The sequence below is a fragment of the Lissotriton vulgaris genome, chromosome 7, assembly GCF_964263255.1.
Source record: "Lissotriton vulgaris chromosome 7, aLisVul1.2, whole genome shotgun sequence".
Taxonomy (NCBI): Eukaryota; Metazoa; Chordata; class Amphibia; order Caudata; family Salamandridae; genus Lissotriton; species Lissotriton vulgaris.
In genome coordinates, this window is record NC_141695.1 from 33,238,272 (window position 1) to 33,254,373 (window position 16,102).

A 16,102-nucleotide genomic window follows, 5' to 3' on the forward strand; every position below is an offset into this window, starting at 1 on the left:
CTGGTCTTGCCAGTACTATCTAAAACTCTCTGAATAAACTATATACATCATGGCTCCACTCATAATGGGAGACGCGGGCCTGATTCACAAAGGTGAACTTACACTTTTGTGTAAGTTTATGATTTTTGGTTATTAACAAATGAATTTACAGGTGGCATCTTTATAACCGTCCCATCTTTTTATGTTCTGAGTCTCTGCCCCGAGTGTGGGGACTACAAAATTATAAATATTACTAGTAAAATTTGTTTCTGAATAGCAAATGATTGTAAACTTACACAAAGGTGTAAGTTTACCTTTGTGTATCAGACCCTGAATCTATGTATCGCTTTGCATAACAGGCAACCTAGGAGCATGGTGCTGATGTTGTGGCCTAGACTTGCTAACACTGGAAATCTTGAATTTAATTTAGGGATGCTTTTGGTGCATTTGTGGCACTCTGGAAGGACCGCCCTTCTCAGGTAATCAAGTTTGGGACTTTTTGTTCTGAACACCCTCTGCACCATTGCTAGTAGTTTCAAGAAATGTTGTGATCGGACAGCTGCAGTGTTTCATTAATGAAGGGGGTCAACAGCTGTCATCCAGTTTGGTTCTGACCAGTGCCTTGATCTGAAATAACTATACAAGTAGCCTTAGATGGTAATCTAGCTCTGCCACCAGATGTGCCCATTCATTCCAGATTCTGTTTGATCCCTTGGCAGCTTTTGATGCCCGTAATTTGGGGATATCTATGTCTGTGTTAAACTTCTTTTCCATATTCAGTGATTTTGTTTCTATTCCCATTTTGATGGTTTATCTTTATTTTAGCTGCCCGCAAGAGAGTTTGTCCACAGTGCTGGAAGGGCTTACCTCAGCTGTGGCATGGGAAGGAGCAACAAGCTTAACATTGAATAATGCAAAGCCCTATGTCTTCAGTTTTGTCCGCATAGCACATTTGACTCTTCGGCTCTCTTGACATAATGCAGAGTTTGTCAAGAAGGTTTAAAATCTTGCACTCATGTGTACAAATCTCATACTTATGTCTAAGTTTAGGAACCCTCAAATTAGAGCTGTGAATTATGGATTCTTCCTCAGTTGTGGAGAAGTGTGGCTCAACGGTTAGAGGCGGCAGACCCGGAGGCAGAGGTCGGCCTGGGACCAGCGTTCAATTCCCGACATGGCCGGGTGCAGGACCAATGTCAGCGGGCCTGATAAATCTCGCCTCGGTGCCACTCTAACCATGGGGTCCCACGCTGCACCTCTGGGCAATAGCTTGCTTAATCTCCACTCCGGCCCCATCACCGCCGGGGCTGCCTGGCTGCACCTTGGGGATGCCCAGTAAAGGGACCATCTCACAGGGAAAGCCAGGACGGGTTCCGCAGTGGTACAGCGCCGGGACGCCCCAGGGTAACCACGTGCTCTATAAATCCAACATCCATTCATTCATTCATTCATTCAGTTGTTCTGAACTACTCTCTGGATCAACCAGGTGGTGATCCCCATTGTAAACCCTGAGGTCTACTAAGGTAACACCGGTAAGGATCCCTTTGTCTTGAATATATTTTCACCTTTGCTGTTCATCAAGTCGTTGGCTTGGAGAACACAAAACCTCAGGGTCGAACTCGGGTAGAAAATAGGCCTGTGATCCAAAATACAATTAAAACTAGAACTTGATTGGTAAAAAGGTGCCCCATGTTTGCAAATATGGGTAAGTTATGAACTTGTAAAGATGCACTGTATACGTTTTTTGCAAGGAATGGAAGACTGCATGGATTTGAGCTTGATGCAGGCAATGATTTGATTTAATAGGAAAATCAAACCAACAGTTAAGCAGCCCACCAGACCTTAAAACAGGCACACAAACAGACAAAAAGCAGGCCACAAACAGACCAAAACCAGCCCAAAAATAAACAAAAAAAAACAGCCCACACACTGACCTGTCTGGCCATTCCATCGGGCACTACCCAATTGTACTATAGTTCTGTCTGACCTCACAATACCCTGATTTGCTTTTTCCTAAGTTGCTCCAGTTGTTATCAGTGAGAAAATGTGTTTTCTTCTATTCTCTCCCTAACTTATAAAAGGTTTAATGGAGTGCTTCTAAATTAATGTACAGGAAACTATGTTCATTCTATGCCTCTTTCATACCCTACCACCGGTAAGAGCAAATAGACTGACGATTTGATGTGCAAACTTCAAAGATGTAGAATGCTCTATAACTTTTCATCCACTTTTTTTAATGATTGTTTATGGTAAGATATGTTTGTGTGGTTTATTTTCCTGGATATAGCCAGCAATGTTCTGTTGACAGGATTACTCTGCAGTACCATGATACAAGTTTATCCTCGAGACCGAAAGGGTGATCTTTTGTGTTATTTCTTTACTGTAGGATGTGGGACAATCTAGAACCCATAATATAATGTCTCTAGTTATTTTTTTATTTGCATCCTGACTTCTAGCGTTGTCTTTGACTTCAATGTTCTTATGGACATAGACTTTGTTCACATGTGATCCTTTCTGTATGTGCCATTTTTATTGAAGTTTTAATTAATAATAAACATATTGGTGGGTGCGTGGACTCACCTCGTGTGGTGATATAATGTTGCAGTCTGTCCGTGTAGGTAGTTTCGCGTTTCTTACTAGAAAAAAAAATTCGATAGTGGTTAGCCACTATATTAATGACAACTTCTACAAACGTTTTGATGTCAAGATACACAAAGTGCTCAAAAGATACAATTTCAGTACACTGCAATTAGATAAATACTGTAAACTATTAACATATCCACAACACACACACATTTAACTGGATTTTGCAGAGTCGGACATACAACAGCGAGGTGGCATTAGGAGATATAAATGATGGGTGGGTGACTCATGCTTGGAGTGCGGAGTTCGGCAAAAACTTCGCCAGCCGCCAGCGGAGCGGAGTGTACCAGCGTGCTCCCCCCTACTTTTATGTAGCTTAGCTCATAAAACCGCTCAAAAAACAATCTGCTCAAAGATGACAATGGTGTTTGTAGTCTAATACTCAACTGTGCATGGATTGACGGCCTTGTTTCTTTTTTGTGTCAGTGGGATTGGCTGTGCTGGAAATTATACTTGTTCAAGATGGACGCCACAGAACAACAGTCGTGGTCTGCGGTTTATTTGGCCGGGTTTGCTTCCCTTGGGAAGGCCTGACAGTGTTATCTGCGGATCTGCTTGAGCTATGGGTAGCTGCGACATGAGCAGGGCACGAGTCCTAAAATTAGAAGTGGTGGGACGCTGACGTCACGACAGGAAGTGATGTCACGAAGGTGGCTAGCACCATCACTCATTGCCTCCCCTCGCTCATCCCTTAGATGCGATTGCATCAGAGAAGCCAGCGCTTGAGCAGCTTCTAAATGAGCTCCGATCTTGCCCCAGAGAGGCCAAAGAGTGAATGTGTGGCTCCATTTGCTACAGTAATCAGGCTCCTGGTAAAATAAGTGGGGGGACGCCGTCTACCCGTGTGGTACCCCGACTCGAGCCCAGAACATGAGGGATCTTACCAGTGAGCTGAGGTAGGTGAGCCTGTGGGAAAGTTGTTCAGAGGTAAAAGGTTTAAAAACATGGCTGGTATGCTAAGGAGAGCAGTCAGCGGTTAGAAAAGGTGGCTTTGTATTGGGGGGCAGGGGCAGCGGGCGATGCTTTGCGCAGGGGCGGCTCTAGGTTCATGGTGGCCCTGGGCAGGGAGCGTAGGTAGGGGGCCCCTGAAGAGTGGGTCTGGGTGGGGCGGAGCCCCCCGAGCTCAGGAGGGGGGGGGTCAGTAAGTTAGGTAGTGGAACAGAGCCAGAGGCTGCCAAATCCCTACCAGGGGCCGCCACGCAAATGTGTATCCATCCTCAGAGGATTATTATATTAAGGATATATATTGGCTTGGAGGCCCCTGGGGTTTTGTGGCCCTGTGCAGGTGCACAACTTGCAAATGCCTAAGGCCGCCCCTGCTTTGCGGCATTATGCCATTAAGTGGAACTCACGCACAAACAGCACGGGGGGTTTTGTAGATGTCTGGACGAAGCATCTCATTGACCTCGGTGCTAACTGAGGCTCATGCTTTGAGGAACTTAGAAGTTGCCTAACCATTGTGCTAATAATGTTGGGACACTACAGGTGAATAATCAAACCCACAGTTTGCCTTGTTTCAGCTGTGGAATCAATCACCAGTCCAAGAGGTCGCATCCCACAAAACGCTCGGAGGAGGCTTCCAGATGTATTCAAGCTTCAGACACCACATCAATTAATAACTGGTCCTTTTACATTTCTCGTTATTAGTTAGTTTTTCTATCTATTGATTGGATAGCTTCAAAAGTTAACAAAGTGGGATGTGCAGAATGATATCAGGGTCAGTAGTGTCCAGGCACAAGTAAGGAAGAATCTCGCAGTTGCCTGGTGGCGGCTTGAGCTGCGGCTCATCTGTTTGGATTTTCTTTCATGTAGCAGTTTGTAGCTAATCCCTTTCTCCGAATAATTAAAAAAAAAAAACAGGACTGCAAGCACCAGAATGCAAAGCACATACTAACTCATAACTGATGGCACGAGTTGAGATTTATGAACAGCATAAATAAATGGCATAGAACTATTGCCATTGGTCGCATGTCAGCAAGGAAAAGCAGTATTCACCCCTGGCTGGCAGAACGAAAACTCAGCAAAGGGAAGACAATTTAAAGGGGAGTTTAAACCAACCACTGTTGGTATCACAAACGTTTTTTCTTTATCCTTCTTGTTCAACACAAAACAGCTGACGCGTTTCGTCCAACTTGTGTGGACTTCATCAGGGCTTAATGAGTGAGTATAGACTACTAAATTAGTAGATGTTATAGAAAAACTGAAGAACATTAGCAACTGACCATCCTTGTTCCCGTCCTCTTGCTCTGTGATCACAGAGCAAGAGGACGGTAACAAGGACAGTCAACTTTCCTGCTCGGCAGGGCACAGGAGCCACTTCCTTTTGAACTGACCCTGGATCCAGGAGGGAACAGTTGCAGTGCAGGACTAATACAGTTCCTAATATTCTTCAGTTTTTCTATGAAGATCTACTAAAGATTTCACCCACTACACCCCATAAATGTGTGTAATGAACAACTGGACTTATCACCTGGATGCACAGAACCTAGAGCTTTTATTGTGTGTTGGTTGTAATTTTTCTAACACTCATGGGTCAGCTAGTGATCACACCAGAGATGTCTATCATCTCCTTGTGTTTGCTTTGTTCGCCCTAAGTTGTCAGGGTACACCCAGACGTGGGTCCCTTGCTCACTTTGCCCCTGGATTCAAGATAACCTGGCTGATGAGGGCTTTTAGCCTGAAACTGGTCCCAGGATGCTTGTTTCTGGTCCAGGGAAGAAATGGCTTGGCAGTTCGGTCTGGACTATTCCCATGAGGCACAGGGTCAAGGCTGATTTGCATATAGCTTTGTCGGAACTGGGGTGGCTGAGTGAGCTAAAGAATGATGATGGATTCAATCCAGTTCTGTGACTGGGGGTGAGTGTTTGAAAGGTTTCAGCACTCCGTCTATCAACTCCCTTCCGTTTGCAGAGATGTATTAAGGCATGGGCAAAGGGGGCTCTTGCCTAGGGCCCCACCTTTCTAGGGGCCCCATCATTAAGTATCCAGGACATTCCCTGGCAGTGGCATGACGCAAAAATGATGGGGCCATCAGCACAATATGAAAAGGGGGCTCCCAGGACTCCAATCTCTCATAAATATTCAGAGGCTTTGCACTGAACAGGGGATCACTGAAGGATTGGGGTCTCCTTAAAGGTTTTTGAGCCAACAAAGTTGTCGATGGTCAGATCATTGCTGCTCACGGCTTAAATGACCTGAAAATGGATAGTAAATTCAGAGTTGTTCTGAGAAGGGGAACCCCAAAAAATGTTTGGCCCAGGGCCCCCAAAATTCCTAAGATGTCACTGGATCACACACAGTGTTTTGTGAGTTACCTGGAAGGAGGATTGTGATCTTGTGTACTTGTGTCTGTTCATGATTGTGGACTAATTGCCAATGTTTTGCTATTTGTTAACCTAATGAGAAGTATCATTAGGTTAACAAAGGGCAAAACATTGGCAATTAGTCAACAATCATGAACGGAGTATATGACGCGTATTGTGGCTGGTGTTCCTTTGCAAATTGTGTGTTTATTTAATATGTCTGATTGACATTGTTATGTTATGGTATGTTATGTTATGTTATTCTGAATTTGTTAAGCGTGCGGGCACCCAGGGGTTTCATGGCGCTGGCAGTGAGGAGAGATAACACAACAGTTAACCTATCCAGAAGCTTGCTTGAATAACCAGGTCTTCAGTGCGCTCCTGAACTCCATGAGATTCGTACATCTCCTGAGAGACAAGGGGAAAGAGTTCCAAACCTTTGGAGCAAGATGAGCGAATCGACACCCACCAAGACATTTCTGTTTAAAGGAGGGCAGAGTGAGAAGGGACTGATAGGCAGAGCGGAGATTGCGGGTCGGCTTATGTTTGATTATGAGGCTTTTGATAAACATGGGGCTTTTCCCGTGGAGAGCCTTAAAGGCCAGGCATCCTACTTTGAATATTACCCGTTGGGCTATGGGTAGCCAGTGAAGAGTGACCAGCAGTGGTTTCGCTGAACTCCTACCGTGGCTTTTGAAGATTAATCTGGCCGCCTCATTCTGAACAATTTGCAAGCGCTTAGACAAAAACAGGGGAAGGCCCAAATAGATAGAATTTGAAAAGTCTAGAAGGGAGAGGACCAACGCGAGAACCACCTGAATGAGGGCAGGGTGTGTGAGTAGATGGGCAATTTTATTAATTTTGCGTAGCTGAAGGAAGCTGGACGAGATCACCGCTCCCACCTGGCTTTTCAAAGAGAGATCGGAGTTGATGGTGATCCCGAGACTTTTCACCGAGAGAGAGGGAGTGGGAGGAGATCCCATTGTTGACGTCCACAAATGAGGGCCCCAACTGATCGAACTTTTACTAGGGAGTACCAGCTCGCTCTTCCCTGGGTTAAGTTTTAGGTGGTTCAACTCCATCCACCGCTAGATGTGCAGCATGGTAGCATGAAATTCCACGGCGGAGTCGGATGCATCCAGTGGGAAAATTAGCTGCAGGTCGTCAGCATAGTTATAAGTCGTAACCCTCCTGTTTTTTAAAGAATGTAATAGGGGTTTAAGATATAAATTAAACAGGAGGGGGGACAGTGATGAGCCTTGCTGGACGCCGCAGGTGGTGGATATTTTGGGCGCTATAAAGTTCCCGAGCTTAACTGCCTGGGACCGGTCTCTCAGGAAAGACTTGATCCAGCCGAGGGCCGGGCCTCGCAGGCCGGCTTGTTCGACATGGTGTAATAAGATGGTGTGGTCCACCGTGTCGAACGCTGCCGACAGGTCCACGAGCACCAAGGCCTGATGTATACCCCCATCGGCATTAGACCTCATTGTGTCCAGGACAGGGAGGATCACTGCCTCGGTTGAGTGCGCCTGGCGAAAGCCGGCTTGATTAGGCTCCAGGTAGTCAGATGTTTCAATAAAGTTGGAAATGCAGCTGGCCACATGGGCTTCCAAGATCTTTGCTCCGAAAGGGAGGAGGGATATGGGCCAGTAGTTCGAAGGATTGGAGGAACCGGCACCTGGTTTTTTAATTAATGGGACCAGCGATGCATTTTTAAACGAGCTGGGGACTATTGCCTGAGCAAGGGATTCGTTCAAGAGGGGGAGTATGCCGAGCGGGAGTGCTGAATAGACTTCCCTCAGTACATGCGGGGGGCAGGGATCATTGGGAGAGCCGGACTTCACACGGTTCATCAGTTCTGCTAACCTTAATTGGTCTATCGGAGGGAAAGCCTCGAATTCGACCGGGTTTCTGTTTTTTTGCTATTTTAACAGTTCATAGATTTATATGTCTGAGGTGTTCTGAAAGTGTTGTTCTATATATACATAAATAAAAACCATAAATGCAATGTCCATCTTTATTGCAACTCTATCACAATTGTGTTTTATTGTATCTAGTCTCAACCTTTACACCACCTCCTTTGACGTTGGCCTTCATCGTTTTACCATAGTGCTAAGTTTCAAGATTTGTGGAGAATACTTCCTGTCTCCCTACTGGATATTCCTAATTTGTCCCTGTATGTTTGGTTTGTGAATATTAAAAGCATACATATATATATATATATATCTTGTGTGCATCATGGATGCCAGTAGTGCTACTGATGCTTTGTTAATTTTCTAATTTGTCTAATTTCATTATTTTTTTTTAAACTTTCGTTATGTTTACATAAAGTACCTGAATGGCTGCTCTTTGTAAACAAAATCACAGTACAGCTTTATCGCAATTCTAATAAATATTTTATGCTGCATCTGGTGTCCACTGCAGCAATAAAAGTGAGGCGAATGGATGGAAAGCTTGAATTAATCTTAGCCACTGCCAGTCGCTCGGGGCCAGACTTCAGTGCATTGTTTTACTCCCTCCATGCCACCTCAGTATGGACCCAGCCATAGGCAAATCAGTCTTGACTCTGCTCCAATAGGAACATTCCAACCAGAACAGCCAGGCCAGGTCCTCCCTGAACCAGAACACAAGCAACCCAGGACCTGTTTCGGCCTGATTGGGTCTTCAGTCGGGGGTAGCTTGGTTCCAGTGGCACTGGGAGGACGGGACCCATGTCAGGGTGAACACTAAGTGCGACGGACCAGTAAGAACCTGGACTGGCAGTTTGGCTGAGATTAATTCACGCATTCCACCCAGCACCTTTTTGTTGTTGCATCTGGTATCCAGGCATGGAATTTTCGACTAAACTACTATAACAAGCCAAAGAAGTTTGGGAGGCCAACCTTTCATTGCAAAGATCTTGCAACTGTGCTAGACACTGATATTACCAGACTTCAGCGCCAAGACGCCCATGGGCATTTGTTGCGCTTTATAAATCCACAAATCAAATCATATCAAATTACCATATCTGTATTCAGCTACAGAGAGCATGTTGCATTGCACCATCATCATCAGTTGAATGAGAAACAACTGCCTACCATTTCCAACATCTTGCAATGACCTTGACCACCAAGAAATGTATACTCAATTGTTGAACACCCACAACACGCTTTACAATGATAAACCGAGTATGGAAATTGCAAAAGATAAGACAGTTGAGCACTGTAAGCAGTGAATAGTGCTGGTTGCCATTTCATGGTAACGTTGGAGCACCTTTGATGCTAAACTGCTCTTCCGGCTCATCCTTTCTGAATCCTAGTCGAGTCTAGTTGAGCATGCTTACACCATGATATCAAGTCTGTGCCTGCTAGGTAAAACACATACAGCAAAATCTCCCCCATGCATCTACATAATATTCTAAGCACTCTTGCCTCCCTTCTAAGCCTCATGGCAGGTAATGCTAGAGCAACAATTCTAAACCTCCGGACCACGGACCCCTGGAGGTCCGCAACGCCTTATCAGGGAATCCACCTCTGTTAAGAAAATAAAACACTATTAGCTGATTAGCAAAGTATATATCCAGAAAAAAGGAAAAATAAATAAATAAAAAAAGCTGAATAAATGTGAAGGAATAAGAAATTAAAGAGCAAACATTTTATGTTGATATTCTTATGTTGATTCATAGGAACAACAAAAGGACAACCAACGGAATGCAGTATGGACAATTGGTGACCTCATTTAAAGTGCTGGCATGAAGAGAGCATGCATTAGGACCAAGAAGACAACATGATCTGCTGCCATCTAGCATATCTCTTCCTCTCCTAGAATCGTAACTACATTTTGGAAAACTCCACCCTTCCCATTTATATAAAAACTGACTTTCAAGTGTACAATGTATGCTTGTATTAGGGGGCATTTGTACCAGCTACAGGCTTGCCTTGTTGTGCACACCTTCTTGAAAAACACCATCCTTAATGAGAGCTGCACACAGATATATGTCTCGATGCAGCAGACAGCTCACCTGTGCTTCTTTTACAAAGTCATGTGGCTAAGATATGGTTCTGAAGGTGCATCATACCCTGTGGGTCAGCGACATACTAACAAATCATAGCTTGTGGTATAGAAGGGGTGCCATGGTCCCTTGAGAAGGAAGGGAAAATGGTTGAGTAGGAATAAAAACATATATTTGGGGTGCAGTGAGACCCCAAGACAACAAGCCCTGGTGCCACTGCACTTGCTACAATACTGATCGCCTTGCCCCTGATGACACATTTTTCCAGTAAGAAATCCCATTCGATTATGGGACCCAACTACACATCGAAGGACAGTACGTACCTCTTATAGATGACAGCCAGGATGAGAAGGGCAAGGATCAGCAAGAACGCGAGACCACCAAGGGTAGACCCCACAATCAGCGGTAGACCGTCCTGCGCCAGCTGAGAGTGCCCACCTGTGAGGAAGAGATGGGTTACACGAGTGAGGATTGTGGTTATACCAGTAAACGCGCCTGTGAAATCCTGATCTTTATTCAACTACAAACGGCAAAGATTAAAACGCATGTCATCTAGTTATGGCCCTAAGGAAATGTAGTATAAGTGTAAAGTATCTCATAAATTAGAGATGACTTTTCTTGCATTTTTGCTCCATCAATTGCTTATTTATGAATGCACACACATATGTATCTCCATGAATATCAATATTTAGTGCCTGATTTAGATCTTAGCAGATGGGTTACCCTGTCGCAACGGTGACGGATATCCCGTCCGCTGAAATATCAATCCCAATATTTCCTATGGGATGTATATGTCATCCGCCTAGATCTAACTCAGCCCCTACTTTCTTTTATCAAGTCCATCAACACTGTTACCTTTGTTTTTCTCCAAAAGTCTTTGACAGTGCTGTGTGTCCCTGACTGGGTGAGCCCTTCCCTGTTTAAAGACAGCTTCTGGAATCTTTATGGACGTGGGTAATGGGTAATTAGTTAAAATAATAATTACATTAATTGAGTTTCTTCACATACATGTGTGGGCTGGTAGCCTTATGCTGGGTCATTCTCTCAACAACCCCCCCAAGATGAAGTGGGTCACACTTAAGATTTAACAGAGCACCCCATCTCTTCTTACCCTCCTCTCAAACACAAAGGGCTCGATTTAGAAAAGGTATTTGCAAACAGATGTTTAACGTCACTGTTCAAACTCCTTCCTTCATCAGTGCAAATTGTTTTTCACAAAATGTGAATTGCCACTCCAAATTGGATTCACTCACATGTACAATTACATCACAATGATGTATTTCAGGTGTGCACAAATTTGTTCATATAGGCAGGGAGTGGGGAGTCCCAGCTTACACATTTTAGATTTTTCACAAAATGTTAGGCAGATACTTTACCACCCTTGATTTATTGAGATACAACCTCCTGTCAAAGACAGGAGTTAGTCCCTGTCAAAGGTGGAAATTAGAAGGGAATACCCTCAAAATTGCTGGGGTTATTGAAAAAGTTTTTATTTTCACAGGAAAAACGTTTCTGTTTGGAAACAAAAAAAAATGATAATCCAAGTGGGTTATATAAAGGAATGTGTAATATACATTTACATATTTAGTACCACCTGAGTATGTGGCAGTCACAACATCACAGTTGTACTACTGGGAATAATTGACAAATCCCAAAGAAGAAGAAATGTTATTCCAAATGTTTGTTTAAACCTATTGAAGTCAATTTTTACCTTTTTTTGTTGATTCCAGATGTCAATATTCTCATTTAATGTAGAAAGGATTCCGGAGAAGCACATTCACCCACAGTGAATTCTATTAAACATTTTCAAGTTTGGGAAATAGACATTGTTAGATCTGGGGGTCTCTAATTGGCAGAGGTAAGTACCTTAGACCAAGTAGGGACCTTGCTTCTAGTCAGGGTGAAGGAATATACACAGTAGATAACCCCTGCTCTCCCTCTAGGTAGCTTGGCACGAGCAGGCAGGCTTATCCCCAATGCAATGTGTATAATAGTTGCACTTAACACAAACAATGATCCCCAATCCACCACAAACTGAAACCACACAGTTAAGTATATTTATAAAAATATCTCTTTATCTAGTTTGTAGCAGTAAGAATCAACAATACACATTAATTTCTTCTTCAGGTAAATGTTGCACTTAATATAGGAAGTCTCTAAATAAAAATAGTCTCAAGTCTCTTGTAAATCAGTATTAAAAATAATACTATTGCTTTATCCCCACTTAGCTCTAAAAAGGAGCAAAGCAAACAATGGTTACTTATCCGCAATAATCAGCCCGAAAAGCAATGGGCCTCCAAGCGCTGCAAGCGCGCCTCACCGCGTGGTCCAGGGACACTGCCGGGCCGATCGTGCACCTCCAAAGGTTTCAGGCGCACCGTGCTGAGCAGAGCACACTCGCTCTCAGCCCCGGCCGGTCTCAGCAGCCCTCCGGCCGCTCTCAGTTCCTCGGGGAGCGGCGGGGAGCTAGCTCGGCGCTCCGAGCAGAGACAGGCAGGCCGGGGGCTGGGGGCACCTCGGGAACTCCCACGGTGAGGTCGGGTCACTCTTCCCCGGTTCCGGCGGTGATCACACAGCACTTCCAGAGGTCCCGATGACGGGGACCAATCCTGTCGCGGCGTTCGGCGCGAGCCTCCTTACACACCCGGCAGTCAGCCAATGGCAGTGCGGCTCCCGGGACAAGCCTGCGATGACGCTCCTCTCTTCAGCCAACCACAGCACGGCAACAGTAATGACGTTGCGGCACGCGGGCCAATCCGTTGCGGCGTTAGTGAGGGGGCTCAGCTCCTTCAGCCAATGGAAGCGCGGCGGCTCCGATCTTTGCCGCGGCAGCCTCCGCTTATGAACTGCAACTTCTCAGGGTATTCCTGGCCCCGGGCAGTGGCGATGAACAGGCGGCAGATGGTTTTTGAGGGCGCAGGTCAAGGACAGACTGCCCTCTCGGCCTCACAACCGCTCTAGAGCAAAATTCCCGAGGGGAGGCACCGCAGGCCTCCGACCCTCGCTGGGAATGTGCCGATGAGCACACCGATCCCTACTAACGCTCAGCAGCTGATCACCAAGAACGCTCCAGGTCAAAACAGCACGATCTGCACAGCGTCTTGAGCTTCTTTTAGGAACATTTTAACCCTGGGTTCCAGGAAGAGGAGGCCAGCTCTTCTCAGGCCCTTGGAGATTCAGTGAAGACACAGCACACAGCAAAGTCTTAGTAGTTCAAGCAGATGGGGGCACAGCACACAGCAAAGCCCTTCTTCTCCTCTCCTTCAGTTGGATAGCAGGATAGGTCAGCCCTTGGAGCACACAGCAAGGCAATCTTCCTTCAGTTCCTTCAGCAGTCCTTCTTCTGGCAGAGGTTCCTCTTGATTGTAGAATCTGATTTTCTGTTGTCAGGGGTCCTTCTCTTATACCCCAAAAAGTCTTTGAAGTCCTTTGAAGTCTTTGTGCAAGTGGGCCCTGAGCCCGGTCCAAACCAGTTCTGGGTGTTGCTGGGGCTCTGGGGGTTTCCTGGCTTCTTTCTTTCTTTCAGTATCAGGGACAGAGGTGACAGTCGCCCAGCGGGAGGTGGAGCCAGCATTGTGGTCAGGCAGGCACAGCCCTAGTCACTCCCAGGTGCTATCTCCTCCCACTTCCTTGGCAGCAGATGCAGCCTTTAATCCACGGGCTGGCTCAGATAACCCCCTGGGGGCTCTGCAGCCCCTGTCACCCTCAAACCAGACAGTCAATCCACAAACAGTCCCAGGCACACAGAAAGATTAGACAAGAGAACAGCCACTTTCTAAAAGTACTATTCTAAAACACAGAATTTAAAAACAACCTTTCCTAAAAGATGTGTTATTAAATTCTGAGTTCAGGGATATCAATCACTTATGTCCCATCTTGTTCCTATGGGAAGATAGGCTGGGATCCAATGGGACCAGCCTCCCCCAGGTTACTCTATGGAGCAAGATAACCTTGCAGCAGTTAGCACACAAAATTGCTGCTGCTCACTACCAGAGCATGTTACCTGCACTAGTACATGCTCTACCTTACCCATGCACTGCACCCTGCCCAGGGGGGTACCTTGAGCCTTCCATAGGGGTGACTGATGTGCACAGACAGGGAAGGGTTAGGCCCAGCCAGTGGGGACACTGGCCAGGCAGACATGGCAGTCCACTGACTGCACACAGGCCCTGCGCTGGCAGGCCTGAGACACACTTTTTGGGCTACTTATATGGGTGGCGCAATCTGTGCTTCAGGCCCACTAGTAGCATCTGTCATCACCAGCCCTGGCACACACAGTGCACTTTACTAGGGACTTCATGGTGATACAAATATGCCAATCAGGTATACCCAATTAATATGACAATTTATATAGGGAGCACTTACACTCTGGCACTGATCAGCAGGGGCAGAGGGTCCAAAGCATCTAAACCAGCAAAAACGAAATCCAGCACAGCATCAAAAATACAGGAGGCAGAGGCAAAAAGATTGGGGAAAACCACGCCAAGGGTGTCAGGTCTAACAGACATCTTGACTGAAAATGTAATTTATTTTCAAAATTTGCTGAGGTGGATCATTGGTGAGGCACATAATGTCTAACACAGAGGATCGGTCACAGAAGTCGAACTGAGTTATTAAATGGATCTAATCTAAATGTGCTTGCTCAGGGAAATGACTTAAAAATCCACTATATTGGATGGCATAATAATAGTAATAATAATTGTAACAATAAAAAAATCACAATATGCATTCATTTTATCAGTTCTAACTAGCAGATCCCATATTGATATATCTTTATAATTATAGCTTTACACTGCATGAATGCTCACCTTCCAGTGTAGTTTGGAAGTACACCTTGCCGCTGTACGGTCCGTATCCTACCTCACTGCGTGCTCGCACCTGGAAGGCATAGATTGTGTCTGGATTCAGGCTGTGGATTGTGGCCATGTTTGTTTCACTGGTCTGTGACATGGAGAAGTCTTCGCCTTCTGCCTGGAATCACAGAGATCAATGAGGGAATGCAGCCAAAGCTCTTACAACAATCTTGAATCATCTGGCACTGATATGAAGATGCTTGCACTTGTGACAGATCGGTGAATAGGTAATGGGATTAAGACTTGGAGTGATCTTGGAACAACCTAAATGCAAAATAATAGCAATTCTACATTACAGTCAGCAGACACACCCATAGCATGCTTATTCCTTCTCTGTCAATCTTTAAAAAGGAAGCTAAAACCTTTCTAATGAGCAAATTCCTCCAATAATTCTCTTTCACTGTGCACTCTGCTCTGCGGCATTGCTTTTGTTCTTCTGAAAAATGTCTTGTCTGCTTGGTTGCTCCTGATCCTTGTACTGTTTTATTATTTCCTCAAATGTAATTGCTGGTTCTCTCTGCATATTGCTGACATGTCACCCCTCATACATAATTGCTGGTTTTCTCTGCATTTTGCTGGCATGTCTCTCCTCTAATTACTGTATACACCCTGGTTATGTCCTAATGTAGTCACTTTCCTGTATCCCTATCCCTGTTTATTGTTTTTGTCAAACCTTTAAACAACGTGTTATCCCTGTAAAGTGCTCTGATACCCTAACGGGTCACGTTCTCGCTCTATAAAACCTTAAATAAATAAAATTTAAAAATAAAGAAACTTCTTCCAAGTAGAGTCGATCACAGAGAGAAGAGTGAAGATCCTGACTTTGGACACCTCAAGTCAGCATTAGACCTTAGAGAACTAGCGTCTGTGCCCAGAGCCCAATTCTGTTGCCAGATATCATTACCTCACCCCTTAGCGACATGCGAAGCCACCTACGAAGTAACAGATCAAGTCAGAAAGGCAGGTTCACTGAGAGACGACAGATCATGTTAGAAATGCATCACAATTTTCTAGTGCAAATTGGCATTGAAATATTTTGAGCACAGAAAACATTTGAAAAGAGAAAGCAAAGAGCATACGGCCACATTGAAACAATCATCTTAATCTCTATGGCAGGTGTGTGCCTCAAGTTAGTCAAGGCTTCATCAGACATGTATTCTTATATATCTTCAGATGCATTAGGTTATTGCATTGTGCACCTACAAAGAGGCTTTGCATCTGCTTACTAAAAAAGTTAACTTTATTGACGATTTATGCCCAGTGTCATCAAGTACAAAGGTATGCCTGAATCTGTGGAGAAATGATCACATCAGACCAGCTTGGAAAGATCTCCC

At 45.0% G+C, this 16,102-nt stretch overlaps 1 protein-coding gene across 1 annotated transcript in view; it reads right to left on the reverse strand.

Moving 5' to 3' along the window:
- LOC147700600 (ephrin type-B receptor 5-like) overlaps window positions 1-16,102 on the reverse strand; it is a 276,679-nt gene that overhangs the window by 66,815 nt on the left and 193,762 nt on the right. The window contains exons 7-9 of the mRNA XM_086929705.1: window positions 14,724-14,886; window positions 10,239-10,353; window positions 2,560-2,615 (exon numbers count right to left, since the gene is read on the reverse strand). Of these exons, the coding sequence (XP_086785831.1) occupies window positions 2,560-2,615; window positions 10,239-10,353; window positions 14,724-14,886 (334 nt within the window). The remainder of the gene's footprint in view (window positions 1-2,559; window positions 2,616-10,238; window positions 10,354-14,723; window positions 14,887-16,102) is intronic.